Source organism: Phytophthora sojae (genome assembly GCF_000149755.1).
Source record: "Phytophthora sojae unplaced genomic scaffold PHYSOscaffold_3, whole genome shotgun sequence".
In the NCBI taxonomy this organism is placed as follows: domain Eukaryota; phylum Oomycota; class Peronosporomycetes; order Peronosporales; family Peronosporaceae; genus Phytophthora; species Phytophthora sojae.
In genome coordinates this window covers 2,258,031-2,285,514 of record NW_009258117.1, presented here as the reverse complement: position 1 = coordinate 2,285,514, position 27,484 = coordinate 2,258,031, and the positions used below count along the sequence as shown (strand labels likewise).

The window sequence follows — 27,484 nt, the reverse complement described above, 5'->3', positions numbered from 1 at the left end:
GGCAACGGGTGCGATGGAGAAGACGGAGTGGCTCGTGGACTCCGGTGCTAGCTCGCACATGACCAGCGTCCGGGACAAGTTCGTGTCCATGAAGGAGCTGAAGACGCCGGTCCGCATCACTATCGCGGACGGCACGAAGATCGACGCGGTACCGTCGGTTTGAAGCTGACGGACGGAACGTCTGTCACGCTGTCGGATGTGTTGTACATCCCGGAAGTTAATGGAAGCCTCATCTCGGTTGCGAAGCTGGCCGAGAAGGACTTCGTCGCGCAGTTTAGCAAGGACAAGTGTGTCCTTCGCTATGGCGATGCTACCGTCATGGAGGCCGAGCGCTGTGGAAACGTCTACAAGTTGAAGACAGTGGGGGACGAGATGTGTCGTGCGGCGACTGCATCTCGTAAGGAGCCATGGGCTGTTGTGCACGCCCGTCTCGGCCACATCCCCTTCAAGCGCTATGAACAGCTGCTGACCATGGCAGAAGGGGTGCCTCACGTTACGGATGGCGCCATTAGTGACAACGTCTGCGCAGGCTGCTGCATGGGCAAGATGAGAGCCGACGACTATCCCCGACACCCGGAGAAGCTGGTCAAGAGTGCAGGCGTACAGGATTTGGTGCACACGGACGTGATGGGTCCGATGCAGACCAAGCCCCCCGGTGGCTGCAGGTACGCTGTGACCTTCATTGACGACTACTCACGCCACGTGACGGTCTACTTCATGAAGGCCAAATCGGAGGTGCTGTCCAAGTTGAAGATCTACAAGGCAGCAATGGAGAATGCGACAGGCAAGCCGATCAAGCGCCTGCGTTCGGACAACGGCGGCGAGTACACAGGCAAGCAATTCAGGGCCTACCTCGACCGCAGCGGCATCAAGCACGAGAAGACGGTGCCGTACACGCCTCAGCAGAATGGTCTGGCTGAGCGCATGAACCGCAGTCTGGTGGAGATGGCGTGCTGCATGCTCTACCACGAAGTCATCGAAAAGAAGTGGTGGGCCGAGTCGGTCAACACGGTGGCGTGGATCATCAACCGAATCCCCAATTCGGTGAACGTGAAGACGCCCCATGAAATCGTTTACGGGACCAAGCCGCAGCTCAAGAACATGAAGGTGTTTGGTGCACTTGGCTACGCACATATTTCCGACGAGAAGCACCGCAAGCTGGATGCTAAGGCCTTCAAGTGTCGTTTCGTGCACTACGAGGATGGTGTCAAGGGATACCGAGTTCTCAACGTGGCGACAGGCAAGGTGCAAATCGTGCGCACTGTCAAGTTCATGGAGACGACGAGTCTGCAACACGTGGTGCCCAAGTCGGAGCTGGACGACGACGAGGTCACGGATACGGAGCCTAGCCACGGTGGATTGCAACCGGAGGAGTTGAAGCAACTCGTGCCAACCGTCGCTGAAGCTGGTGACGTGATCCCACTTTAATGTGACGCGGATGTAAACGATGCGATTGTGCCATACGGTTCGACCCCTCCTATGATTACCCGGTCGCGAGCTCGCCACATTGACGAGACAACGGATCGTGAAGAGGCAGGAGCCCGCAACAAGCAAGTCGTGGCGCCGTCGACAACCGGCACGAAGCGACAGTAGATGAGCCAAGGCAGAGCCCAGGTGCGCGAAGACCAGCTCGCCATTGAAGGTGGCCAAGCGATGGCTGCAACGCAGGAGGTCCCACGGACGTATGAAGAAGCCATGGCAAGTGCGGACCAAGTGGAATGGAAGCGAGCGATGCAGAGCGAGTTGAAGTCTCTTGTCGCCAACAAGACGTGGAAGCTGGTACCGAGACCAGCACACCAGCGGCCGATCGGCTGCCGTTGGGTATTCGCGTTGAAGCGCAACGAGAAAGGGCAAGTCATTCGGCACAAGGCCCGTATCGTGGCCAAGGGGTATTCGCAACGACACGGCGTGGACTACGAAGAGACGTAAGCGCCGGTGGCTTGCCTGAACTCGACCCGTGCCAAGTTGGCGAAGTGCGCCGCGGATGGATTCGAGATTGAGCAGTGTGACGTCGACACTGCGTTCCTGTACGGCAAACTGGAGGAGGAGCTCTACATGGAGCTGCCTCAAGGGCTCCGAGACCTGTTGTCACTGGCTGAAGCGGAAGGTGAAGACGACGTCGTGTGCATGCTGCTGCAGAGTTTGTATGGACTCAAGCAGGCATCGCGTGTTTTGGAACGAGCCGTATCGTGTTTCCGAAGTGTTATCTATCTCCCACTCGTACTCTGTAGCCTACGTGTAGCCTGTAGCCTAAGTGTACATGTGCGGTTTAACGGAGATTGCGTAGCGCACGGAGCACACGGCGCTGAGTCGCCGGACTCTTGGGTCCGTCGTCAGCACCATCCACGTCGCCCGCTGAAGCCGGGGTCTCCATCTCAACATCTGCATCCTTGTCCGCTTCCTCGCGTTCATCCTCGTTCGCATCTTCCTCTTCATCCGGCGAGGATTCTTCGATCGTTCGGTTAACGCGCTCCTGGCGGTCCTCAATTGGAGGGGGGGGGGGGGGGCGAGCTCGCAGAAGCTCTTCAATTGACGCCATCCGCCCTTCCAGCCCCTGCAACCTCTCGTCCACCGCTTGCAGACGCGCCAGTATGGTACGCAGCTGCGCAACAAGATAGACGTTCGCACCTTCATCTTGTCCTTCAGGAAGTAGGCTTGCGTCGTCGAGCGCACGCTCGTAGCGGTTACGGTGGCTTACGTCGTAGCTCTCCCCCTCCTTCAGGTGCCGGGCGAAGTGCTGCTTGAACTTGGACGTTGTCAGCGTCTTGTTGCACTGAGGGAATGTGCAAATAACCCCTTTGCGTTTGTTCGTCATGGTTGTTTAGCTTGGGGGGGGGGGGCTTGGCTTGGGATCTCTAATGATCGCAGCCACAGAGCCGGCTCTCCTGCTGCGATGTGTATCTTTTACAGCACAGTGTACCCTAAAGTGTAACTTTCGTGTAACCTATATTCCATGGGGTACACCGTAACCATAATGCGCCCTGTATCCCAACCGTATCCTGTAACCCCAATGTACCCTATTAATACCGGTACTACCAGTAATTTACCAGTTCTATCTCAACGATTGGTGCTGTTCAGTCGTCGTTTCGAGGCCAATGGAGCAAGACGATGAGGAAGACTTCGCCCGTGGTCGCGAATACTGCGACAAGAAGGCCTTCAAGCTAGCTGTGATGTCCTATGTGGTTCTGGTACGTTTCATGTTTACTTTCACAGTGTCAGCATGCTCTGTAGCTAACATAATGATCGCAGGGAAAGCGGGGCTGATACTTTCCTGACAACAACTCTGTCAAAATCACTGCCCGCTGCAAGATTAAGGGCTGTCCGTTTGCTGTACGCGGGCGTCTGACGGATGAAGGGTGTGTCCGTGTTACGTCTTCACATTTAGACCACTCGTGTCAGCCCTTGCAGCACAAGACGCCGCCGGCACTCATTGCGAAGGCTGTGGCCGCTACGGAGCTGCGGAACAGGAGCTCGGTTAAGGCCGTGAGAGTGCTAGGGTGTGGTTTGGTGCTGATGTCCCGTACAAGCAAGCGTATGATGCCCTGCAGCTGGAGACGCAGTCTGTGGATATGCGTGGTGCAAGTTATCGGCTCCTGAAGCCCTGGCTCGATGCGATGACTACAGCCAATCCTGACAGTGTCGTGGATCTCGTCTCTTCAAGCGACGATCACGTTCTAGCATAGTGAACCCTAGTCATATGCATAATCAGTGGCTCTGAAGCCATGTACTGATTCTACTACTGATTTAGGTTAGACAGTGCGTACCCACTTCGTAACCCTTCGAGTAACTCTCGTGTAACCCCGTTACACGCTGTACATATCCAGTCAAACCGAAGAAACTGTGGAGCGACTCTTGGGTTCGTGGTACAGGCCAATCGCGGATAGTCTGCACCTTGTCCGGATCAATGCGAACTCCATTCCGACCGATAAAATCACCCAGACACGGGATCTCTTCAGCACAGAAAACACATTTGGAGAGCTTCACGTACAACTTGTTCTTCTTCAAAATCTCCAACACGTCACGAAGGGCTCGGAGGTGCTCGTTGATGTCTTTCGACTTCGTGAACACGTAGATATCATCGTAGAATGAACGTGTGTGTGGCCGACCCTTGAACAATGAAGAAGTCAATCGATGCCTCCGGCAACGGGTCAGCAGACATACCAGCAATGAGAGTTCTCAACTCTTGGGCATAGTCCATCAACTCCTTCTTGCTCTGCCTGGTCGCCAGGAAGCGTGAGCGCACGCGATACGCCTCGTTAGGTGGAGCAAACACTCGGGACAATTGCTGTTTCAGCTGGTCCCACGTCGGGAAGGCCACCTCGACCGACGTCCCGGACGTTAGTGCCCACTCTCTCGCTCGCCCACCGAGCTTCGAGATAGCTAGTGCCACGCGCTGCGACTCCGTCCGGAGTAGAGCTGAGCTCATAGCCATCTCAACTTCACGGGTCCAAAGCATCAAGCTTTCACCCTCCTTGCCTTCGAAGGTCTTCACGCTCAACATGATCGGCTTGGGTCTTGTTCCCGCGTCAGATGACGAAGCGGGCGCATGGGGCGCCGCGGCCGTTGCCATCCTCTGCTAGCAGAGCATTCTCGTAGCTTGAAAACGCCTCGAGACGCGCGTTCACCGCGTCGGGGCCTTGCTGCGCAAGTTGCGTCACGCCCTCCGGGCCCAGCAAGGACATAAGCTTTTTAAGCGCATCCTGCTGGTTCGGGGGCAAGTGAGCGAACTGCTCCATTCTCCACAGAGGGTCAGTCTATACAGACTCAGGTGTCGGATTGACTACAAGTGCTACCAAGTGCAGCGGGGCTGCCGTAGCTTTGCATCAGAGGAAGCTTAACAGACTCACAGAGTATCAGCTTAAGATAGCCCGTTCTAATACCAGAACGTACGAGTCCGTACACCTTACGGACTCCAAGAGTCAACCCTTAACTCTTAGCTGTGTGAATCTCAAACTGAATGTATTTCCCTTTATTGCGGCAAAGCCGCCTACGGTGTAAATGTATCCGGTTCACTATCTAGCATAGTGAACCCTAGTCATATGCATAATCAGTGGCTCTGAAGCCATATACTGATTCTACTACTGATTTAGGTTAGACAGTGCGTACCCACTTCGTAACCCTTCGGGTAACTCTCGTGTAACCCCGTTACACGCTGTACATATCCAGTCAAACCGAAGAAACTGTGGAGCGACTCTTGGGTTCGTGGTACAGGCCAATCGCGGATAGTCTGCACCTTGTCCGGATCAATGCGAACTCCATTCCGACCGATAAAATCACCCAGACACGGGATCTCTTCAGCACAGAAAACACATTTGGAGAGCTTCACGTACAACTTGTTCTTCTTCAAAATCTCCAACACGTCACGAAGGGCTCGGAGGTGCTCGTTGATGTCTTTCGACTTCGTGAACACGTAGATATCATCGTAGAATGAACGTGTGTGTGGCCGACCCTTGAACAATGAAGACGTCAATCGATGCATCGTTGCTGGTGCGTTGCTGACTCCCATCGGTAACACCAGATACTGGTTTAATCCACTGGGCGCTTGGAACGTGATCCATCTTCATCTGTACTTGGTAGTATGCTGACATGAGGTCCATGCACGATAGGTAGTAGACGTCTTCCTTACGCGTCATCGGTACGCTCTGTTGGATCGTGTTGCTGTTCAAATACCAGTAGTCGTGTACGATGTGCCATCCCACAGGTTTACGAACGCAGAATGTCGGAGCTGCATGAGGGCTAATACTCGGCCGAATCAATCCCTTAGCGATCATGTCTCGCACCCACTTGTCGATCTCGGCCTTCCGCTCGGGCGAGAGTCTCCACTGCTGTCGGTACATTGCAATGTTGGGGTCCTCCACGTCGAAACGGTGCTCAATATCACGCTCCATCGGCAATTCGTCCGGCAACTTGGGTGTAAACACACTGGCTTTATACTCCAGAATGATCGGGTACGCAGGGATTTTCTTGAACAACTCCCAATCAGTTTGCAGGAACCGCTTTGCCTTCTCCGTTTCAACATTGTCAGGTTCGTCACTTCGTCTTATGCCACTCTGAATCTCCTTGTTCGTGTCGTTTGTCAACACAATCATGAAATCGTGTTCAGGCTGGTCCTTCGCAGGTAGCCGCAGAAACTTTCGCAGCTTCTTCCGCGTGATGAACTTCGTTTGGACCCCTCCGAGTCGACTACTCCAAGAATAAACATTGCCTCAACCTTGGCATTCCTCTTCTCTCGCCTCGAGAGGTTCTCCGTATCACCAGCTGGTCTTTCAGTAGCTACGGCTTCGTCTTCCAACAGTGTTTCTGGCACGACGGCTCGACAGGAATCACGGCTTATAGTAGACGAGCTTACGCTGGTCACAGCTCGGTGAAACCCGGAACCTATAGTCTGACTGCACTTCCCGCTGTGAGTCGAAGTTTCTGCTCCCGAGGCTCCAACTGATACGCCATTCTTGAAGCATCGACGTTTCCAGTCGATCTCTGGCTGTACATCCACGAAAAATGGCATCCCGAGGACACAGTCAAACTCATCCGGAATGTCGAGCACGACAGCGACACACTGGTAGTTGGGGGAATCATCGAGGCGAACAGTTATCGTCGCTAGCTCCAAGACTGCTTCCCCAAAGTTGTTGTCTCCCAGTTTCACTTTGATCGTTCGGTCTGTGTACACATGCGTCTTCAGCTCATGCTTCTTCACAAACATGCGTGACACATAGACCGTCGTAGCGCCACAGTCCAGCAAAACCTTGGCGCCAATCTTTTTCTCGCGCTGCTCGATGTTGCCATTAACGGCGAGCAATGGTGCGCGGTCGTACACGAGAGGGTCTTCGCAAAGTAGATGCAACGTAGCTTCGTTTACGGTTAAATCTTCCTCGCTAGTGCTCTTCACGTCAGGTCCCTCTCCTACTGGCGTGGCTGGTCGTTTCCCTACTCGCTCTTCAACTTGTTGCAGTCGCGCTTGAACTGCCCAGGCTTGTTGCCTCACACAGCCACACACACGTTCATTCTACGATGATATCTACGTGTTCACGAAGTCGAAAGACATCAACGAGCACCTCCGAGCCCTTCGTGACGTGTTGGAGATTTTGAAGAAGAACAAGTTGTACGTGAAGCTCTCCAAATGTGTTTTCTGTGCTGAAGAGATCCCGTGTCTGGGTGATTTTATCGGTCGGAATGGAGTTCGCATTGATCCGGACAAGGTGCAGACTATCCGCGATTGGCCTGTACCACGAACCCAAGAGTCGCTCCACAGTTTCTTCGGTTTGACTGGATATGTACAGCGTGTAACGGGGTTACACGAGAGTTACCCGAAGGGTTACGAAGTGGGTACGCACTGTCTAACCTAAATCAGTAGTAGAATCAGTATATGGCTTCAGAGCCACTGATTATGCATATGACTAGGGTTCACTATGCTAGATAGTGAACCGGATACATTTACACCGTAGGCGGCTTTGCCGCAATAAAGGGAAATACATTCAGTTTGAGATTCACACAGCTAAGAGTTAAGGGTTGACCCTTGGAGTCCGTAAGGTGTACGGACTCGTACGTTCTGGTATTAGAACGGGCTATCTTAAGCTGAGACTCTGTGAGTCTGTTAAGCTTCCTCTGATGCAAAGCTACGGCAGCCCCGCTGCACTTGGTAGCACTTGTAGTTAATCCGACACCTGAGTCTGTATAGACTGACCCTCTGTGGAGAATGGAGCAGTTCGCTCACTTGCCCCCGAACCAGCAGGATGCGCTTAAAAAGCTTATGTCCTTGCTGGGCCCGGAGGGCGTGACGCAACTTGCGCAGCAAGGCCCCGACGCGGTGAACGCGCGTCTCGAGGCGTTTTCAAGCTACGAGAATGCTCTGCTAGAGCACCTCCAGCAGAGGATGGCAACGGCCGCGGCGCCCCATGCGCCCGCTTCGTCATCTGACGCGGGAACAAGACCCAAGCCGATCATGTTGAGCGTGAAGACCTTCGAAGGCAAGGAGGGTGAAAGCTTGATGCTTTGGACCCGTGAAGTTGAGATGGCTATGAGCTCAGCTCTACTCCGGACGGAGTCGCAGCGCGTGGCACTAGCTATCTCGAAGCTCGGTGGGCGAGCGAGAGAGTGGGCACTAACGTCCGGGACGTCGGTCGAGGTGGCCTTCCCGACGTGGGACCAGCTGAAACAGCAATTGTCCCGAGTGTTTGCTCCGCCTAACGAGGCGTATCGCGTGCGCTCACGCTTCCTGGCGACCAGGCAGAGCAAGAAGGAGTTGATGGACTATGCCCAAGAGTTGAGAACTCTCATTGCTGGTATGTCTGCTGACCCGTTGCCGGAGGCATCGATTGACTTCTTCATTGTTCAAGGGTCGGCCACACACACGTTCATTCTACAATGATATCTACGTGTTCACGAAGTCGAAAGACATCAACGAGCACCTCCGAGCCCTTCGTGACGTGTTGGAGATTTTGAAGAAGAACAAGTTGTACGTGAAGCTCTCCAAATGTGTTTTCTGTGCTGAAGAGATCCCGTGTCTGGGTGATTTTATCGGTCGGAATGGAGTTCGCATTGATCCGGACAAGGTGCAGACTATCCGCGATTGGCCTGTACCACGAACCCAAGAGTCGCTCCACAGTTTCTTCGGTTTGACTGGATATGTACAGCGTGTAACGGGGTTACACGAGAGTTACCCGAAGGGTTACGAAGTGGGTACGCACTGTCTAACCTAAATCAGTAGTAGCATCAGTATATGGCTTCAGAGCCACTGATTATGCATATGACTAGGGTTCACTATGCTAGATAGTGAACCGGATACATTTACACCGTAGGCGGCTTTGCCGCAATAAAGGGAAATACATTCAGTTTGAGATTCACACAGCTAAGAGTTAAGGGTTGACTCTTGGAGTCCGTAAGGTGTACGGACTCGTACGTTCTGGTATTAGAACGGGCTATCTTAAGCTGAGACTCTGTGAGTCTGTTAAGCTTCCTCTGATGCAAAGCTACGGCAGCCCCGCTGCACTTGGTAGCACTTGTAGTCAATCCGACACCTGAGTCTGTATAGACTGACCCTCTGTGGAGAATGGAGCAGTTCGCTCACTTGCCCCCGAACCAGCAGGATGCGCTTAAAAAGCTTATGTCCTTGCTGGGCCCGGAGGGCGTGACGCAACTTGCGCAGCAAGGCCCCGACGCGGTGAACGCGCGTCTCGAGGCGTTTTCAAGCTACGAGAATGCTCTGCTAGAGCACCTCCAGCAGAGGATGGCAACGGCCGCGGCGCCCCATGCGCCCGCTTCGTCATCTGACGCGGGAACAAGACCCAAGCCGATCATGTTGAGCGTGAAGACCTTCGAAGGCAAGGAGGGTGAAAGCTTGATGCTTTGGACCCGTGAAGTTGAGATGGCTATGAGCTCAGCTCTACTCCGGACGGAGTCGCAGCGCGTGGCACTAGCTATCTCGAAGCTCGGTGGGCGAGCGAGAGAGTGGGCACTAACGTCCGGGACGTCGGTCGAGGTGGCCTTCCCGACGTGGGACCAGCTGAAACAGCAATTGTCCCGAGTGTTTGCTCCACCTAACGAGGCGTATCGCGTGCGCTCACGCTTCCTGGCGACCAGGCAGAGCAAGAAGGAGTTGATGGACTATGCCCAAGAGTTGAGAACTCTTATTGCTGGTATGTCTGCTGACCCGTTGCCGGAGGCATCGATTGACTTCTTCATTGTTCAAGGGTCGGCCACACACACGTTCATTCTACGATGATATCTACGTGTTCACGAAGTCGAAAGACATCAACGAGCACCTCCGAGCCCTTCGTGACGTGTTGGAGATTTTGAAGAAGAACAAGTTGTACGTGAAGCTCTCCAAATGTGTTTTCTGTGCTGAAGAGATCCCGTGTCTGGGTGATTTTATCGGTCGGAATGGAGTTCGCATTGATCCGGACAAGGTGCAGACTATCCGCGATTGGCCTGTACCACGAACCCAAGAGTCGCTCCACAGTTTCTTCGGTTTGACTGGATATGTACAGCGTGTAACGGGGTTACACGAGAGTTACCCGAAGGGTTACGAAGTGGGTACGCACTGTCTAACCTAAATCAGTAGTAGAATCAGTATATGGCTTCAGAGCCACTGATTATGCATATGACTAGGGTTCACTATGCTAGATAGTGAACCGGATACATTTACACCGTAGGCGGCTTTGCCGCAATAAAGGGAAATACATTCAGTTTGAGATTCACACAGCTAAGAGTTAAGGGTTGACTCTTGGAGTCCGTAAGGTGTACGGACTCGTACGTTCTGGTATTAGAACGGGCTATCTTAAGCTGAGACTCTGTGAGTCTGTTAAGCTTCCTCTGATGCAAAGCTACGGCAGCCCCGCTGCACTTGGTAGCACTTGTAGTTAATCCGACACCTGAGTCTGTATAGACTGACCCTCTGTGGAGAATGGAGCAGTTCGCTCACTTGCCCCCGAACCAGCAGGATGCGCTTAAAAAGCTTATGTCCTTGCTGGGCCCGGAGGGCGTGACGCAACTTGCGCAGCAAGGCCCCGACGCGGTGAACGCGCGTCTCGAGGCGTTTTCAAGCTACGAGAATGCTCTGCTAGAGCACCTCCAGCAGAGGATGGCAACGGCCGCGGCGCCCCAAGCGCCCGCTTCGTCATCTGACGCGGGAACAAGACCCAAGCCGCTCATGTTGAGCGTGAAGACCTTCGAAGGCAAGGAGGGTGAAAGCTTGATGCTTTGGACCCGTGAAGTTGAGATGGCTATGAGCTCAGCTCTACTCCGGACGGAGTCGCAGCGCGTGGCACTAGCTATCTCGAAGCTCGGTGGGCGAGCGAGAGAGTGGGCACTAACGTCCGGGACGTCGGTCGAGGTGGCCTTCCCGACGTGGGACCAGCTGAAACAGCAATTGTCCCGAGTGTTTGCTCCGCCTAACGAGGCGTATCGCGTGCGCTCACGCTTCCTGGCGACCAGGCAGAGCAAGAAGGAGTTGATGGACTATGCCCAAGAGTTGAGAACTCTCATTGCTGGTATGTCTGCTGACCCGTTGCCGGAGGCATCGATTGACTTCTTCATTGTTCAAGGGTCGGCCACACACACGTTCATTCTACGATGATATCTACGTGTTCACGAAGTCGAAAGACATCAACGAGCACCTCCGAGCCCTTCGTGACGTGTTGGAGATTTTGAAGAAGAACAAGTTGTACGTGAAGCTCTCCAAATGTGTTTTCTGTGCTGAAGAGATCCCGTGTCTGGGTGATTTTATCGGTCGGAATGGAGTTCGCATTGATCCGGACAAGGTGCAGACTATCCGCGATTGGCCTGTACCACGAACCCAAGAGTCGCTCCACAGTTTCTTCGGTTTGACTGGATATGTACAGCGTGTAACGGGGTTACACGAGAGTTACTCGAAGGGTTACGAAGTGGGTACGCACTGTCTAACCTAAATCAGTAGTAGAATCAGTACATGGCTTCAGAGCCACTGATTATGCATATGACTAGGGTTCACTATGCTAGATAGTGAACCGGATACATTTACACCGTAGGCGGCTTTGCCGCAATAAAGGGAAATACATTCAGTTTGAGATTCACACAGCTAAGAGTTAAGGGTTGACTCTTGAAGTCCGTAAGGTGTACGGACTCGTACGTTCTGGTATTAGAACGGGCTATCTTAAGCTGAGACTCTGTGAGTCTGTTAAGCTTCCTCTGATGCAAAGCTACGGCAGCCCCGCTGCACTTGGTAGCACTTGTAGTTAATCCGACACCTGAGTCTGTATAGACTGACCCTCTGTGGAGAATGGAGCAGTTCGCTCACTTGCCCCCGAACCAGCAGGATGCGCTTAAAAAGCTTATGTCCTTGCTGGGCCCGGAGGGCGTGACGCAACTTGCGCAGCAAGGCCCCGACGCGGTGAACGCGCGTCTCGAGGCGTTTTCAAGCTACGAGAATGCTCTGCTAGAGCACCTCCAGCAGAGGATGGCAACGGCCGCGGCGCCCCAAGCGCCCGCTTCGTCATCTGACGCGGGAACAAGACCCAAGCCGCTCATGTTGAGCGTGAAGACCTTCGAAGGCAAGGAGGGTGAAAGCTTGATGCTTTGGACCCGTGAAGTTGAGATGGCTATGAGCTCAGCTCTACTCCGGACGGAGTCGCAGCGCGTGGCACTAGCTATCTCGAAGCTCGGTGGGCGAGCGAGAGAGTGGGCACTAACGTCCGGGACGTCGGTCGAGGTGGCCTTCCCGACGTGGGACCAGCTGAAACAGCAATTGTCCCGAGTGTTTGCTCCACCTAACGAGGCGTATCGCGTGCGCTCACGCTTCCTGGCGACCAGGCAGAGCAAGAAGGAGTTGATGGACTATGCCCAAGAGTTGAGAACTCTCATTGCTGGTATGTCTGCTGACCCGTTGCCGGAGGCATCGATTGACTTCTTCATTGTTCAAGGGTCGGCCACACACACGTTCATTCTACGATGATATCTACGTGTTCACGAAGTCGAAAGACATCAACGAGCACCTCCGAGCCCTTCGTGACGTGTTGGAGATTTTGAAGAAGAACAAGTTGTACGTGAAGCTCTCCAAATGTGTTTTCTGTGCTGAAGAGATCCCGTGTCTGGGTGATTTTATCGGTCGGAATGGAGTTCGCATTGATCCGGACAAGGTGCAGACTATCCGCGATTGGCCTGTACCACGAACCCAAGAGTCGCTCCACAGTTTCTTCGGTTTGACTGGATATGTACAGCGTGTAACGGGGTTACACGAGAGTTACTCGAAGGGTTACGAAGTGGGTACGCACTGTCTAACCTAAATCAGTAGTAGAATCAGTACATGGCTTCAGAGCCACTGATTATGCATATGACTAGGGTTCACTATGCTAGAACGTGATCGTCGCTTGAAGAGACGAGATCCACGACACTGTCAGGATTGGCTGTAGTCATCGCATCGAGCCAGGGCTTCAGGAGCCGATAACTTGCACCACGCATATCCACAGACTGCGTCTCCAGCTGCAGGGCATCATACGCTTGCTTGTACGGGACATCAGCACCAAACCACACCCTAGCACTCTCACGGCCTTAACCGAGCTCCTGTTCCGCAGCTCCGTAGCGGCCACAGCCTTCGCAATGAGTGCCGGCGGCGTCTTGTGCTGCAAGGGCTGACACGAGTGGTCTAAATGTGAAGACGTAACACGGACACACCCTTCATCCGTCAGACGCCCGCGTACAGCAAACGGACAGCCCTTAATCTTGCAGCGGGCAGTGATTTTGACAGAGTTGTTGTCAGGAAAGTATCAGCCCCGCTTTCCCTGCGATCATTATGTTAGCTACAGAGCATGCTGACACTGTGAAAGTAAACATGAAACGTACCAGAACCACATAGGACATCACAGCTAGCTTGAAGGCCTTCTTGTCGCAGTATTCGCGACCACGGGCGAAGTCTTCCTCATCGTCTTGCTCCATTGGCCTCGAAACGACGACTGAACAGCACCAATCGTTGAGATAGAACTGGTAAATTACTGGTAGTACCGGTATTAATAGGGTACATTGGGGTTACAGGATACGGTTGGGATACAGGGCGCATTATGGTTACGGTGTACCCCATGGAATATAGGTTACACGAAAGTTACACTTTAGGGTACACTGTGCTGTAAAAGATACACATCGCAGCAGGAGAGCCGGCTCTGTGGCTGCGATCATTAGAGATCCCAAGCCAAGCCCCCCCCCCCCAAGCTAAACAACCATGACGAACAAACGCAAAGGGGTTATTTGCACATTCCCTCAGTGCAACAAGACGCTGACAACGTCCAAGTTCAAGCAGCACTTCGCCCGGCACCTGAAGGAGGGGGAGAGCTACGACGTAAGCCACCGTAACCGCTACGAGCGTGCGCTCGACGACGCAAGCCTACTTCCTGAAGGACAAGATGAAGGTGCGAACGTCTATCTTGTTGCGCAGCTGCGTACCATACTGGCGCGTCTGCAAGCGGTGGACGAGAGGTTGCAGGGGCTGGAAGGGCGGATGGCGTCAATTGAAGAGCTTCTGCGAGCTCGCCCCCCCCCCCCCCCTCCAATTGAGGACCGCCAGGAGCGCGTTAACCGAACGATCGAAGAATCCTCGCCGGATGAAGAGGAAGATGCGAACGAGGATGAACGCGAGGAAGCGGACAAGGATGCAGATGTTGAGATGGAGACCCCGGCTTCAGCGGGCGACGTGGATGGTGCTGACGACGGACCCAAGAGTCCGGCGACTCAGCGCCGTGTGCTCCGTGCGCTACGCAATCTCCGTTAAACCGCACATGTACACTTAGGCTACAGGCTACACGTAGGCTACAGAGTACGAGTGGGAGATAGATAACACTTCGGAAACACGATACGGCTCGTTCCAAAACACGCGATGCCTGCTTGAGTCCATACAAACTCTGCAGCAGCATGCACACGACGTCGTCTTCACCTTCCGCTTCAGCCAGTGACAACAGGTCTCGGAGCCCTTGAGGCAGCTCCATGTAGAGCTCCTCCTCCAGTTTGCCGTACAGGAACGCAGTGTCGACGTCACACTGCTCAATCTCGAATCCATCCGCGGCGCACTTCGCCAACTTGGCACGGGTCGAGTTCAGGCAAGCCACCGGCGCTTACGTCTCTTCGTAGTCCACGCCGTGTCGTTGCGAATACCCCTTGGCCACGATACGGGCCTTGTGCCGAATGACTTGCCCTTTCTCGTTGCGCTTCAACGCGAATACCCAACGGCAGCCGATCGGCCGCTGGTGTGCTGGTCTCGGTACCAGCTTCCACGTCTTGTTGGCGACAAGAGACTTCAACTCGCTCTGCATCGCTCGCTTCCATTCCACTTGGTCCGCACTTGCCATGGCTTCTTCATACGTCCGTGGGACCTCCTGCGTTGCAGCCATCGCTTGGCCACCTTCAATGGCGAGCTGGTCTTCGCGCACCTGGGCTCTGCCTTGGCTCATCTACTGTCGCTTCGTGCCGGTTGTCGACGGCGCCACGACTTGCTTGTTGCGGGCTCCTGCCTCTTCACGATCCGTTGTCTCGTCAATGTGGCGAGCTCGCGACCGGGTAATCATAGGAGGGGTCGAACCGTATGGCACAATCGCATCGTTTACATCCGCGTCACATTAAAGTGGGATCACGTCACCAGCTTCAGCGACGGTTGGCACGAGTTGCTTCAACTCCTCCGGTTGCAATCCACCGTGGCTAGGCTCCGTATCCGTGACCTCGTCGTCGTCCAGCTCCGACTTGGGCACCACGTGTTGCAGACTCGTCGTCTCCATGAACTTGACAGTGCGCACGATTTGCACCTTGCCTGTCGCCACGTTGAGAACTCGGTATCCCTTGACACCATCCTCGTAGTGCACGAAACGACACTTGAAGGCCTTAGCATCCAGCTTGCGGTGCTTCTCGTCGGAAATATGTGCGTAGCCAAGTGCACCAAACACCTTCATGTTCTTGAGCTGCGGCTTGGTCCCGTAAACGATTTCATGGGGCGTCTTCACGTTCACCGAATTGGGGATTCGGTTGATGATCCACGCCACCGTGTTGACCGACTCGGCCCACCACTTCTTTTCGATGACTTCGTGGTAGAGCATGCAGCACGCCATCTCCACCAGACTGCGGTTCATGCGCTCAGCCAGACCATTCTGCTGAGGCGTGTACGGCACCGTCTTCTCGTGCTTGATGCCGCTGCGGTCGAGGTAGGCCCTGAATTGCTTGCCTGTGTACTCGCCGCCGTTGTCCGAACGCAGGCGCTTGATCGGCTTGCCTGTCGCATTCTCCATTGCTGCCTTGTAGATCTTCAACTTGGACAGCACCTCCGATTTGGCCTTCATGAAGTAGACCGTCACGTGGCGTGAGTAGTCGTCAATGAAGGTCACAGCGTACCTGCAGCCACCGGGGGGCTTGGTCTGCATCGGACCCATCACGTCCGTGTGCACCAAATCCTGTACGCCTGCACTCTTGACCAGCTTCTCCGGGTGTCGGGGATAGTCGTCGGCTCTCATCTTGCCCATGCAGCAGCCTGCGCAGACGTTGTCACTAATGGCGCCATCCGTAACGTGAGGCACCCCTTCTGCCATGGTCAGCAGCTGTTCATAGCGCTTGAAGGGGATGTGGCCGAGACGGGCGTGCACAACAGCCCATGGCTCCTTACGAGATGCAGTCGCCGCACGACACATCTCGTCCCCCACTGTCTTCAACTTGTAGACGTTTCCACAGCGCTCGGCCTCCATGACGGTAGCATCGCCATAGCGAAGGACACACTTGTCCTTGCTAAACTGCGCGACGAAGTCCTTCTCGGCCAGCTTCGCAACCGAGATGAGGCTTCCATTAACTTCCGGGATGTACAACACATCCGACAGCGTGACAGACGTTCCGTCCGTCAGCTTCAAACCGACGGTACCGCGTCGATCTTCGTGCCGTCCGCGATAGTGATGCGGACCGGCGTCTTCAGCTCCTTCATGGACACGAACTTGTCCCGGACGCTGGTCATGTGCGAGCTAGCACCGGAGTCCACGAGCCACTCCGTCTTCTCCATCGCACCCGTTGCCGTGAACGCGTAGTCGGACGCTTGCTCTTGAGCCACTTGTCCACGTGTGCTCGAGCACGGTGCTGATCATCCGGTACTCGTCCGTCAAACTGCCGAGCAGGAGCACGAGCTGACGACTCTCGTACAGAGGCTCACCAATCGTCTCCATCTTGAGCACGATCTCCTTGAATCGGTCCACATGCGTTGCGAACCGCGTACCGGGCTCCATCTTGAAGTTGTGCAGCTTCTTGGTGACGAGGAGTCGGTTCTTGATCGTGTTCCGGTTGAACTGCTCCTGGAGCATGGTGCATGCGTCCATCGCAGTCATTGCACCACGGATGTAGCCTTGGAACGTGAGGCTGACGTCGCCAGCGATCACGCCAAGGGCCTTCAGATCGTCGGTCTTCCATGCGTCCGTGGTGCGGTAGCTCACCGGGTCGAACTCCGCCTTGCTGATGTGGGGCAGCAGTCCATTGCGAGAAAGCTTCATCCGCATGTTGAACTCCCAGTGGAAGTAATTGTCTTCCACGAGCTTGACGGTGTCCGCGTAGCTTGGACTCATAACTAATTGAGAGTGACGAATGAGGCTTGTAGTCGAGTGTGCAGAAGGAAGGAAATCCGAAAGTGAGTTTATTTGAGTTAGTTGTCTTTGTTCTGCTTGTTCCTTCCTACTCCTGTAGCTCTCCTAGCGTCTCCCTCGTTTGGCTTCATTTAACTATATGCATGTGCAGCGGTCACACTTGAGTGGGACGGGCACGGGCCGTCAGCCAATCACAGTGTCCCGGGACGGGCACACTCGATTGGGACGGGCACGGTCCATACTCAAACACAGTTGGGACGGTCACACCTGATTGGGACGGGCACGTCAATGCATATGATTATCCATGCTAATCACAGCTGTTGATCTGACTTCAACTGTCTCGCCCAATCATATCCACGCGACCCCAGATGATCCGCCCATCAGGTCGCAGCATTCGCTACACTTCAACTTCAGCCCCCTAGAGGCACGCGCCACGCATCTGCAGGCCGTGAGGCTCGTAGCAGGGACCCAGTCGAGTAGACAGCGAAGTGCAACCACAACACACTTGAGTGGTGTACTTAAGGCAGAGTCCGGTTGTTAAAAAAGCTCAAAATGTATAAAATGGTCAGAACACTACATCGTACTCGCTGATGTTGCTGCGTACAGAAGCTCTCTATATATCCGCTGCATTTGACCCGTATAGCCACTCTTCAGGGAAGAGTCTTCACTGACAGAAATCTGCCAGCCATTGAGCTCAACCGACACAAAAAACTATGTAGATGCCAACTTCAACATCGAGCATACAAATACCAATAGACCTAAGGCACTGTTACTGAGGAACTGCGTGCGTACCCTAGTGCAACACATGTATGCACTTGTGCAATAAAATAATACTGCGCATCTGCCCGGCTGTTAGATACATACGATGTCGCATAGTAAATGCCAGATTTTAGTTTCATTTGTTAGTTGTTGACCACCGTCCGGCCTCGACCTGTATTCTACGAAGTCACAAGCCTATTCCAAATACACTTTGTCACTTCCAAATTGGCTCTGCACTACTCCGATCGAGATTGCACGCTCCAGAAACTGCACCCAGCGCATACAAGAGGAAGAAAATAACGACGCCCGCGTCCGTTGGGATAGCCTCTAATGCTGGACGAGCTGCAAAACGACAACAACATTGCCCACAACGGACTGTTGAAAACTTCTTTGGGAGATTAAAGACTCTGTGGCGTGTTTGTTCCCACAAGTGGGAGTGGGACGACAAGCCGTACAACATGTTCTTCATAGCCTGCGTGGCTCTGACAAAATGACCTCTCGTCCCTGACCTGGCAGAGATCTGCTCAACGTCCAGCTCCACCGAAAACAAAAGCGATACGGATCGTTTCATTGCGAAAGTGCGGTGGCCGTACAGTACCATATCGCGCGGCGACCGCGGACTTGACTACGTTATTGACGCAGCGTATCTGTCGCTGCTATTCCTCATACAAACACGGTGTCTGTATGCTGTATAATACCTACAGCGCTCATGAAAATGACTGTGGACGTGTTGCTTGCCATATCCGCAACGGTCTCGTCGCTGTTTCTGTAGCCATTGCTGCAGATGTGCCAAGAGAAACGTGTCGTGTTGCATACAACTACTGTACGAACGTAGAGAACGTACAACACTCGTGGGTTACCGGTATTGGCAAAGCGAAACTCATCGACAATATATTACTGACACAACACAACTACTAGGCCTGTGGATCCACAGGAGAACAAATGCCACTTGCTGGATGCATGCACGTCATGGCGTATAGCACACCCACCCACACAGAGCTGGCCATACCGATCCGACGGTAACTACTCCCGGGCCCGCTCCTTACTCCGAGCGAAGCTGACGGTACGCCTTCTGAGACGTAGCGCCCGCGCCACCAGTTGCACTGTTCGGGGCGCTGCGCGGACCAGCGTTCGCGTTCGCAGTCGCAGTGGCCGTCGCAGTCGCGCCACCGCTCGTCTGGACGGGGCCATCGTTGCCACCGCGGCCGGCGCCGACGTTGGCATTCGCGTTGGCGTTTGCCGGAGCACCGGCATTTGCGTTCGAGACAGCATTGCCGGCGTATGCGTTGGCGTTGGCTGGCGCACCGACATTCACATTCGCGTTGGAGACGGCATTCGCAGGCGCCGAGTTGTATCCAACTGAGGGACCACCGGCGCCAACAGCAGGCACGCCGACACCGACATTGGCACCGACGCCAGCCACGCCCGGCACACCGACACCGACATTGGCACCGACGCCGGGAGCATACAAACCGGTGCCGTACAAGCCGGTGCCGTACACACCTGGGGCCACGCCGACACCCACGACCCCGGGGACTGGGATCACACCGTGGATGCGGGTGTTGTGCACGTGGTTGTTGTGGATGTAGCCGGGGTGGATGTGGGCAGAGGTCTGGGCCACCTCCTGCTCCGCGCTCACTCCGCTTGACACGGCGGCGGCGGCGGCGGCGATGCACACGGCGAAGATGTTGCTGCTGCTGAACATGGCTGGGGACTGCTTGCTGGAGACTTGAGCTGGGTCTGGAATGACAGGGAGAACGCTGGCTCTGGGAGATCTGCCTCGACTTGCTTGAGATCGAACGCGGATTGAAGAATGAAGTGTGAATGCGCTGGTGGCTGCAGCGCGACGGTCAGCCCCCCCCCCTACTAAAACACGGGAGGCACTGGTACAGACAGACACAAGGACCGTCGGTCAACAATGACCATCCCGTCGGGATAGGATCGTGGTAGGGACAGTTGACAACGACAGCACGTGTTTCGCGTTCGGGCATCTGAAAAGCTACTCTCTTTACAACTGCTTGTATTAATAAAACGGGGGCACAGTAGCTTGCTTGCCAACGGGTTGCCCTAGCACGCCAACGGGTTGGTTACCCTAGGCTTTCTTGTCGGGCCGGCTATGTAGATGCCGACTTCAACATCGAGCATACAATTACCACTATAAAATGGCGAGCCGCTCGGCACTCTTCGCTGCCAGAAATCTGCTCATCCCTCAGCTCCACCGATAAAGCGATTCGGATCGGTTCCTGCTTGCGAAAGTGGCGTGCCCGTTTAGTATCGTGCGGCGACCGCTGACTACACTAATACTAATGACGGAGCGTATCTGCCGCTGACAATGTCAGCCTGGCATTGCGTATAAGAACATGGCGTTGACATACAGCAGCGTTGAGTGACTGTGAACACGTTGCTCGCCATATTCGCGCCGTACTGGCGGGTGCTGCTGCAGCCATGTCGATACACAGCAACGATGGGTTACTGTAGAAGATATAGCTTAGAACTGACAGAACTCGTGGTGTATTGAATTGATAGCGTACCAACGCCACACTCATCGACAATAGATTACTGACACAACACAACTACTAGGCCTGTGGATCCACAGGAGAACAAATGCCACTTGCTGGATGCATGCACGTCATGGCGTATAGCACACCCACCCACACAGAGCTGGCCATACCGATCCGACGGTAACTACTCCCGGGCCCGCTCCTTACTCCGAGCGAAGCTGACGGTACGCCTTCTGAGACGTAGCGCCCGCGCCACCAGTTGCACTGTTCGGGGCGCTGCGCGGACCAGCGTTCGCGTTCGCAGTCGCAGTGGCCGTCGCAGTCGCGCCACCGCTCGTCTGGACGGGGCCATCGTTGCCACCGCGGCCGGCGCCGACGTTGGCATTCGCGTTGGCGTTTGCCGGAGCACCGGCATTTGCGTTCGAGACAGCACTGCCGGCGTATGCGTTGGCGTTGGCTGGCGCACCGACATTCACATTCGCTCCGTCATTAGTATTAGTGTAGTCAGCGGTCGCCGCACGATACTAAACGGGCACGACACTTTCGCAAGCAGGAACCGATCCGAATCGCTTCATCGGTGGAGCTGAGGGATGAGCAGATTTCTGGCAGCGAAGAGTGCCGAGCGGCTCGCCATTTTATAGTGGTAATTGTATGCTCGATGTTGAAGTCGGCATCTACATAGCCGGCCCGACAAGAAAGCCTAGGGTAACCAACCCGTTGGCGTGCTAGGGCAACCCGTTGGCAAGCAAGCTACTGTGCCCCCGTTTTATTAATACAAGCAGTTGTAAAGAGAGTAGCTTTTCAGATGCCCGAACGCGAAACACGTGCTGTCGTTGTCAACTGTCCCTACCACGATCCTATCCCGACGGGATGGTCATTGTTGACCGACGGTCCTTGTGTCTGTCTGTACCAGTGCCTCCCGTGTTTTAGTAGGGGGGGGGGGGGCTGACCGTCGCGCTGCAGCCACCAGCGCATTCACACTTCATTCTTCAATCCGCGTTCGATCTCAAGCAAGTCGAGGCAGATCTCCCAGAGCCAGCGTTCTCCCTGTCATTCCAGACCCAGCTCAAGTCTCCAGCAAGCAGTCCCCAGCCATGTTCAGCAGCAGCAACATCTTCGCCGTGTGCATCGCCGCCGCCGCCGCCGCCGTGTCAAGCGGAGTGAGCGCGGAGCAGGAGGTGGCCCAGACCTCTGCCCACATCCACCCCGGCTACATCCACAACAACCACGTGCACAACACCCGCATCCACGGTGTGATCCCAGTCCCCGGGGTCGTGGGTGTCGGCGTGGCCCCAGGTGTGTACGGCACCGGCTTGTACGGCACCGGTTTGTATGCTCCCGGCGTCGGTGCCAATGTCGGTGTCGGTGTGCCGGGCGTGGCTGGCGTCGGTGCCAATGTCGGTGTCGGCGTGCCTGCTGTTGGCGCCGGTGGTCCCTCAGTTGGATACAACTCGGCGCCTGCGAATGCCGTCTCCAACGCGAATGTGAATGTCGGTGCGCCAGCCAACGCCAACGCATACGCCGGCAATGCTGTCTCGAACGCAAATGCCGGTGCTCCGGCAAACGCCAACGCGAATGCCAACGTCGGCGCCGGCCGCGGTGGCAACGATGGCCCCGTCCAGACGAGCGGTGGCGCGACTGCGACGGCCACTGCGACTGCGAACGCGAACGCTGGTCCGCGCAGCGCCCCGAACAGTGCAACTGGTGGCGCGGGCGCTACGTCTCAGAAGGCGTACCGTCAGCTTCGCTCGGAGTAAGGAGCGGGCCCGGGAGTAGTTACCGTCGGATCGGTATGGCCAGCTCTGTGTGGGTGGGTGTGCTATACGCCATGACGTGCATGCATCCAGCAAGTGGCATTTGTTCTCCTGTGGATCCACAGGCCTAGTAGTTGTGTTGTGTCAGTAATCTATTGTCGATGAGTGTGGCGTTGGTACGCTATCAATTCAATACACCACGAGTTCTGTCAGTTCTAAGCTATATCTTCTACAGTAACCCATCGTTGCTGTGTATCGACATGGCTGCAGCAGCACCCGCCAGTACGGCGCGAATATGGCGAGCAACGTGTTCACAGTCACTCAACGCTGCTGTATGTCAACGCCATGTTCTTATACGCAATGCCAGGCTGACATTGTCAGCGGCAGATACGCTCCGTCATTAGTATTAGTGTAGTCAGCGGTCGCCGCACGATACTAAACGGGCACGACACTTTCGCAAGCAGGAACCGATCCGAATCGCTTCATCGGTGGAGCTGAGGGATGAGCAGATTTCTGGCAGCGAAGAGTGCCGAGCGGCTCGCCATTTTATAGTGGTAATTGTATGCTCGATGTTGAAGTCGGCATCTACATAGCCGGCCCGACAAGAAAGCCTAGGGTAACCAACCCGTTGGCGTGCTAGGGCAACCCGTTGGCAAGCAAGCTACTGTGCCCCCGTTTTATTAATACAAGCAGTTGTAAAGAGAGTAGCTTTTCAGATGCCCGAACGCGAAACACGTGCTGTCGTTGTCAACTGTCCCTACCACGATCCTATCCCGACGGGATGGTCATTGTTGACCGACGGTCCTTGTGTCTGTCTGTACCAGTGCCTCCCGTGTTTTAGTAGGGGGGGGGGGCTGACCGTCGCGCTGCAGCCACCAGCGCATTCACACTTCATTCTTCAATCCGCGTTCGATCTCAAGCAAGTCGAGGCAGATCTCCCAGAGCCAGCGTTCTCCCTGTCATTCCAGACCCAGCTCAAGTCTCCAGCAAGCAGTCCCCAGCCATGTTCAGCAGCAGCAACATCTTCGCCGTGTGCATCGCCGCCGCCGCCGCCGCCGTGTCAAGCGGAGTGAGCGCGGAGCAGGAGGTGGCCCAGACCTCTGCCCACATCCACCCCGGCTACATCCACAACAACCACGTGCACAACACCCGCATCCACGGTGTGATCCCAGTCCCCGGGGTCGTGGGTGTCGGCGTGGCCCCAGGTGTGTACGGCACCGGCTTGTACGGCACCGGTTTGTATGCTCCCGGCGTCGGTGCCAATGTCGGTGTCGGTGTGCCGGGCGTGGCTGGCGTCGGTGCCAATGTCGGTGTCGGCGTGCCTGCTGTTGGCGCCGGTGGTCCCTCAGTTGGATACAACTCGGCGCCTGCGAATGCCGTCTCCAACGCGAATGTGAATGTCGGTGCGCCAGCCAACGCCAACGCATACGCCGGCAATGCTGTCTCGAACGCAAATGCCGGTGCTCCGGCAAACGCCAACGCGAATGCCAACGTCGGCGCCGGCCGCGGTGGCAACGATGGCCCCGTCCAGACGAGCGGTGGCGCGACTGCGACGGCCACTGCGACTGCGAACGCGAACGCTGGTCCGCGCAGCGCCCCGAACAGTGCAACTGGTGGCGCGGGCGCTACGTCTCAGAAGGCGTACCGTCAGCTTCGCTCGGAGTAAGGAGCGGGCCCGGGAGTAGTTACCGTCGGATCGGTATGGCCAGCTCTGTGTGGGTGGGTGTGCTATACGCCATGACGTGCATGCATCCAGCAAGTGGCATTTGTTCTCCTGTGGATCCACAGGCCTAGTAGTTGTGTTGTGTCAGTAATCTATTGTCGATGAGTGTGGCGTTGGTACGCTATCAATTCAATACACCACGAGTTCTGTCAGTTCTAAGCTATATCTTCTACAGTAACCCATCGTTGCTGTGTATCGACATGGCTGCAGCAGCACCCGCCAGTACGGCGCGAATATGGCGAGCAACGTGTTCACAGTCATTCAACGCTGCTGTATGTCAACGCCGTGTTCTTATACGCAATGCCAGGCTGACATTGTCAGCGGCAGATACGCTCCGTCATTAGTATTAGTGTAGTCAGCGGTCGCCGCACGATACTAAACGGGCACGACACTTTCGCAAGCAGGAACCGATCCGAATCGCTTCATCGGTGGAGCTGAGGGATGAGCAGATTTCTGGCAGCGAAGAGTGCCGAGCGGCTCGCCATTTTATAGTGGTAATTGTATGCTCGATGTTGAAGTCGGCATCTACATAGCCGGCCCGACAAGAAAGCCTAGGGTAACCAACCCGTTGGCGTGCTAGGGCAACCCGTTGGCAAGCAAGCTACTGTGCCCCCGTTTTATTAATACAAGCAGTTGTAAAGAGAGTAGCTTTTCAGATGCCCGAACGCGAAACACGTGCTGTCGTTGTCAACTGTCCCTACCACGATCCTATCCCGACGGGATGGTCATTGTTGACCGACGGTCCTTGTGTCTGTCTGTACCAGTGCCTCCCGTGTTTTAGTAGGGGGGGGGCTGACCGTCGCGCTGCAGCCACCAGCGCATTCACACTTCATTCTTCAATCCGCGTTCGATCTCAAGCAAGTCGAGGCAGATCTCCCAGAGCCAGCGTTCTCCCTGTCATTCCAGACCCAGCTCAAGTCTCCAGCAAGCAGTCCCCAGCCATGTTCAGCAGCAGCAACATCTTCGCCGTGTGCATCGCCGCCGCCGCCGCCGCCGTGTCAAGCGGAGTGAGCGCGGAGCAGGAGGTGGCCCAGACCTCTGCCCACATCCACCCCGGCTACATCCACAACAACCACGTGCACAACACCCGCATCCACGGTGTGATCCCAGTCCCCGGGGTCGTGGGTGTCGGCGTGGCCCCAGGTGTGTACGGCACCGGCTTGTACGGCACCGGTTTGTATGCTCCCGGCGTCGGTGCCAATGTCGGTGTCGGTGTGCCGGGCGTGGCTGGCGTCGGTGCCAATGTCGGTGTCGGCGTGCCTGCTGTTGGCGCCGGTGGTCCCTCAGTTGGATACAACTCGGCGCCTGCCAATGCCGTCTCCAACGCGAATGTGAATGTCGGTGCGCCAGCCAACGCCAACGCATACGCCGGCAATGCTGTCTCGAACGCAAATGCCGGTGCTCCGGCAAACGCCAACGCGAATGCCAACGTCGGCGCCGGCCGCGGTGGCCGTCCAGACGAGCGGTGGCGCGACTGCGACGGCCACTGCGACTGCGAACGCGAACGCTGGTCCGCGCAGCGCCCCGAACAGTGCAACTGGTGGCGCGGGCGCTACGTCTCAGAAGGCGTACCGTCAGCTTCGCTCGGAGTAAGGAGCGGGCCCGGGAGTAGTTACCGTCGGATCGGTATGGCCAGCTCTGTGTGGGTGGGTGTGCTATACGCCATGACGTGCATGCATCCAGCAAGTGGCATTTGTTCTCCTGTGGATCCACAGGCCTAGTAGTTGTGTTGTGTCAGTAATCTATTGTCGATGAGTGTGGCGTTGGTACGCTATCAATTCAATACACCACGAGTTCTGTCAGTTCTAAGCTATATCTTCTACAGTAACCCATCGTTGCTGTGTATCGACATGGCTGCAGCAGCACCCGCCAGTACGGCGCGAATATGGCGAGCAACGTGTTCACAGTCATTCAACGCTGCTGTATGTCAACGCCGTGTTCTTATACGCAATGCCAGGCTGACATTGTCAGCGGCAGATACGCTCCGTCATTAGTATTAGTGTAGTCAGCGGTCGCCGCACGATACTAAACGGGCACGACACTTTCGCAAGCAGGAACCGATCCGAATCGCTTTATCGGTGGAGCTGAGGGATGAGCAGATTTCTGGCAGCGAAGAGTGCCGAGCGGCTCGCCATTTTATAGTGGTAATTGTATGCTCGATGTTGAAGTCGGCATCTACATAGCCGGCCCGACAAGAAAGCCTAGGGTAACCAACCCGTTGGCGTGCTAGGGCAACCCGTTGGCAAGCAAGCTACTGTGCCCCCGTTTTATTAATACAAGCAGTTGTAAAGAGAGTAGCTTTTCAGATGCCCGAACGCGAAACACGTGCTGTCGTTGTCAACTGTCCCTACCACGATCCTATCCCGACGGGATGGTCATTGTTGACCGACGGTCCTTGTGTCTGTCTGTACCAGTGCCTCCCGTGTTTTAGTAGGGGGGGGGGCTGACCGTCGCGCTGCAGCCACCAGCGCATTCACACTTCATTCTTCAATCCGCGTTCGATCTCAAGCAAGTCGAGGCAGATCTCCCAGAGCCAGCGTTCTCCCTGTCATTCCAGACCCAGCTCAAGTCTCCAGCAAGCAGTCCCCAGCCATGTTCAGCAGCAGCAACATCTTCGCCGTGTGCATCGCCGCCGCCGCCGCCGCCGTGTCAAGCGGAGTGAGCGCGGAGCAGGAGGTGGCCCAGACCTCTGCCCACATCCACCCCGGCTACATCCACAACAACCACGTGCACAACACCCGCATCCACGGTGTGATCCCAGTCCCCGGGGTCGTGGGTGTCGGCGTGGCCCCAGGTGTGTACGGCACCGGCTTGTACGGCACCGGTTTGTATGCTCCCGGCGTCGGTGCCAATGTCGGTGTCGGTGTGCCGGGCGTGGCTGGCGTCGGTGCCAATGTCGGTGTCGGCGTGCCTGCTGTTGGCGCCGGTGGTCCCTCAGTTGGATACAACTCGGCGCCTGCGAATGCCGTCTCCAACGCGAATGCGAATGTCGGTGCGCCAGCCAACGCCAACGCATACGCCGGCAATGCTGTCTCGAACGCAAATGCCGGTGCTCCGGCAAACGCCAACGCGAATGCCAACGTCGGCGCCGGCCGCGGTGGCAACGATGGCCCCGTCCAGACGAGCGGTGGCGCGACTGCGACGGCCACTGCGACTGCGAACGCGAACGCTGGTCCGCGCAGCGCCCCGAACAGTGCAACTGGTGGCGCGGGCGCTACGTCTCAGAAGGCGTACCGTCAGCTTCGCTCGGAGTAAGGAGCGGGCCCGGGAGTAGTTACCGTCGGATCGGTATGGCCAGCTCTGTGTGGGTGGGTGTGCTATACGCCATGACGTGCATGCATCCAGCAAGTGGCATTTGTTCTCCTGTGGATCCACAGGCCTAGTAGTTGTGTTGTGTCAGTAATATATTGTCGATGAGTGTGGCGTTGGTACGCTATCAATTCAATACACCACGAGTTCTGTCAGTTCTAAGCTATATCTTCTACAGTAACCCATCGTTGCTGTGTATCGACATGGCTGCAGCAGCACCCGCCAGTACGGCGCGAATATGGCGAGCAACGTGTTCACAGTCATTCAACGCTGCTGTATGTCAACGCCGTGTTCTTATACGCAATGCCAGGCTGACATTGTCAGCGGCAGATACGCTCCGTCATTAGTATTAGTGTAGTCAGCGGTCGCCGCACGATACTA

General features: G+C 55.6%; 11 protein-coding genes across 11 annotated transcripts; 6 read left to right on the top strand and 5 right to left on the bottom strand.

Annotated features, from left to right (window-relative positions):
* Window positions 1-2,269: 2,269 nt before the first annotated feature.
* On the bottom strand, window positions 2,270-2,815 carry PHYSODRAFT_328097 (hypothetical protein; the record flags this gene model as incomplete). The annotated part of the gene is made up of 1 exon (XM_009524348.1): window positions 2,270-2,815. One exon carries the CDS (start codon window positions 2,813-2,815, stop codon window positions 2,270-2,272), a length of 546 nt encoding a protein of 181 aa, XP_009522643.1.
* Window positions 2,816-3,095: 280 nt separating this feature from the next.
* PHYSODRAFT_328096 (hypothetical protein) lies at window positions 3,096-3,597 on the top strand (the record flags this gene model as incomplete). Its single annotated transcript, XM_009524347.1, has 2 exons — window positions 3,096-3,188; window positions 3,310-3,597. The coding sequence occupies 2 exons, from the start codon at window positions 3,096-3,098 to the stop codon at window positions 3,595-3,597; spliced, it is 381 nt and encodes a 126-aa protein (XP_009522642.1).
* A 2,980-nt stretch (window positions 3,598-6,577) lies between these two features.
* On the bottom strand, window positions 6,578-6,784 carry PHYSODRAFT_385244 (hypothetical protein; the record flags this gene model as incomplete). Its single annotated transcript, XM_009524346.1, has 1 exon — window positions 6,578-6,784. A coding segment is annotated over one exon (207 nt), but the record flags the coding sequence as incomplete, so codon positions are not given.
* A 6,032-nt stretch (window positions 6,785-12,816) lies between these two features.
* PHYSODRAFT_328092 (hypothetical protein) lies at window positions 12,817-13,404 on the bottom strand (the record flags this gene model as incomplete). The annotated part of the gene is made up of 3 exons (XM_009524345.1): window positions 12,817-12,972; window positions 13,017-13,190; window positions 13,312-13,404. The coding sequence occupies 3 exons, from the start codon at window positions 13,402-13,404 to the stop codon at window positions 12,817-12,819; spliced, it is 423 nt and encodes a 140-aa protein (XP_009522640.1).
* A 280-nt stretch (window positions 13,405-13,684) lies between these two features.
* PHYSODRAFT_263673 (hypothetical protein) lies at window positions 13,685-14,230 on the top strand (the record flags this gene model as incomplete). Its single annotated transcript, XM_009524344.1, has 1 exon — window positions 13,685-14,230. The coding sequence occupies one exon, from the start codon at window positions 13,685-13,687 to the stop codon at window positions 14,228-14,230; it is 546 nt and encodes a 181-aa protein (XP_009522639.1).
* Window positions 14,231-18,858: 4,628 nt separating this feature from the next.
* Window positions 18,859-19,521, bottom strand: PHYSODRAFT_328088 (hypothetical protein; the record flags this gene model as incomplete). The annotated part of the gene is made up of 1 exon (XM_009524343.1): window positions 18,859-19,521. One exon carries the CDS (start codon window positions 19,519-19,521, stop codon window positions 18,859-18,861), a length of 663 nt encoding a protein of 220 aa, XP_009522638.1.
* A 999-nt stretch (window positions 19,522-20,520) lies between these two features.
* Window positions 20,521-20,892, bottom strand: PHYSODRAFT_328087 (hypothetical protein; the record flags this gene model as incomplete). The annotated part of the gene is made up of 2 exons (XM_009524342.1): window positions 20,521-20,774; window positions 20,859-20,892. 2 exons carry the CDS (start codon window positions 20,890-20,892, stop codon window positions 20,521-20,523), a joined length of 288 nt encoding a protein of 95 aa, XP_009522637.1.
* A 519-nt stretch (window positions 20,893-21,411) lies between these two features.
* Window positions 21,412-22,074, top strand: PHYSODRAFT_328086 (hypothetical protein; the record flags this gene model as incomplete). Its single annotated transcript, XM_009524341.1, has 1 exon — window positions 21,412-22,074. The coding sequence occupies one exon, from the start codon at window positions 21,412-21,414 to the stop codon at window positions 22,072-22,074; it is 663 nt and encodes a 220-aa protein (XP_009522636.1).
* A 1,000-nt stretch (window positions 22,075-23,074) lies between these two features.
* Window positions 23,075-23,737, top strand: PHYSODRAFT_328085 (hypothetical protein; the record flags this gene model as incomplete). Its single annotated transcript, XM_009524340.1, has 1 exon — window positions 23,075-23,737. One exon carries the CDS (start codon window positions 23,075-23,077, stop codon window positions 23,735-23,737), a length of 663 nt encoding a protein of 220 aa, XP_009522635.1.
* Window positions 23,738-24,735: 998 nt separating this feature from the next.
* PHYSODRAFT_328084 (hypothetical protein) lies at window positions 24,736-25,387 on the top strand (the record flags this gene model as incomplete). Its single annotated transcript, XM_009524339.1, has 2 exons — window positions 24,736-25,224; window positions 25,253-25,387. The coding sequence occupies 2 exons, from the start codon at window positions 24,736-24,738 to the stop codon at window positions 25,385-25,387; spliced, it is 624 nt and encodes a 207-aa protein (XP_009522634.1).
* A 999-nt stretch (window positions 25,388-26,386) lies between these two features.
* On the top strand, window positions 26,387-27,049 carry PHYSODRAFT_263711 (hypothetical protein; the record flags this gene model as incomplete). The annotated part of the gene is made up of 1 exon (XM_009524338.1): window positions 26,387-27,049. The coding sequence occupies one exon, from the start codon at window positions 26,387-26,389 to the stop codon at window positions 27,047-27,049; it is 663 nt and encodes a 220-aa protein (XP_009522633.1).
* Between the last annotated feature and the right edge of the window lie 435 nt (window positions 27,050-27,484).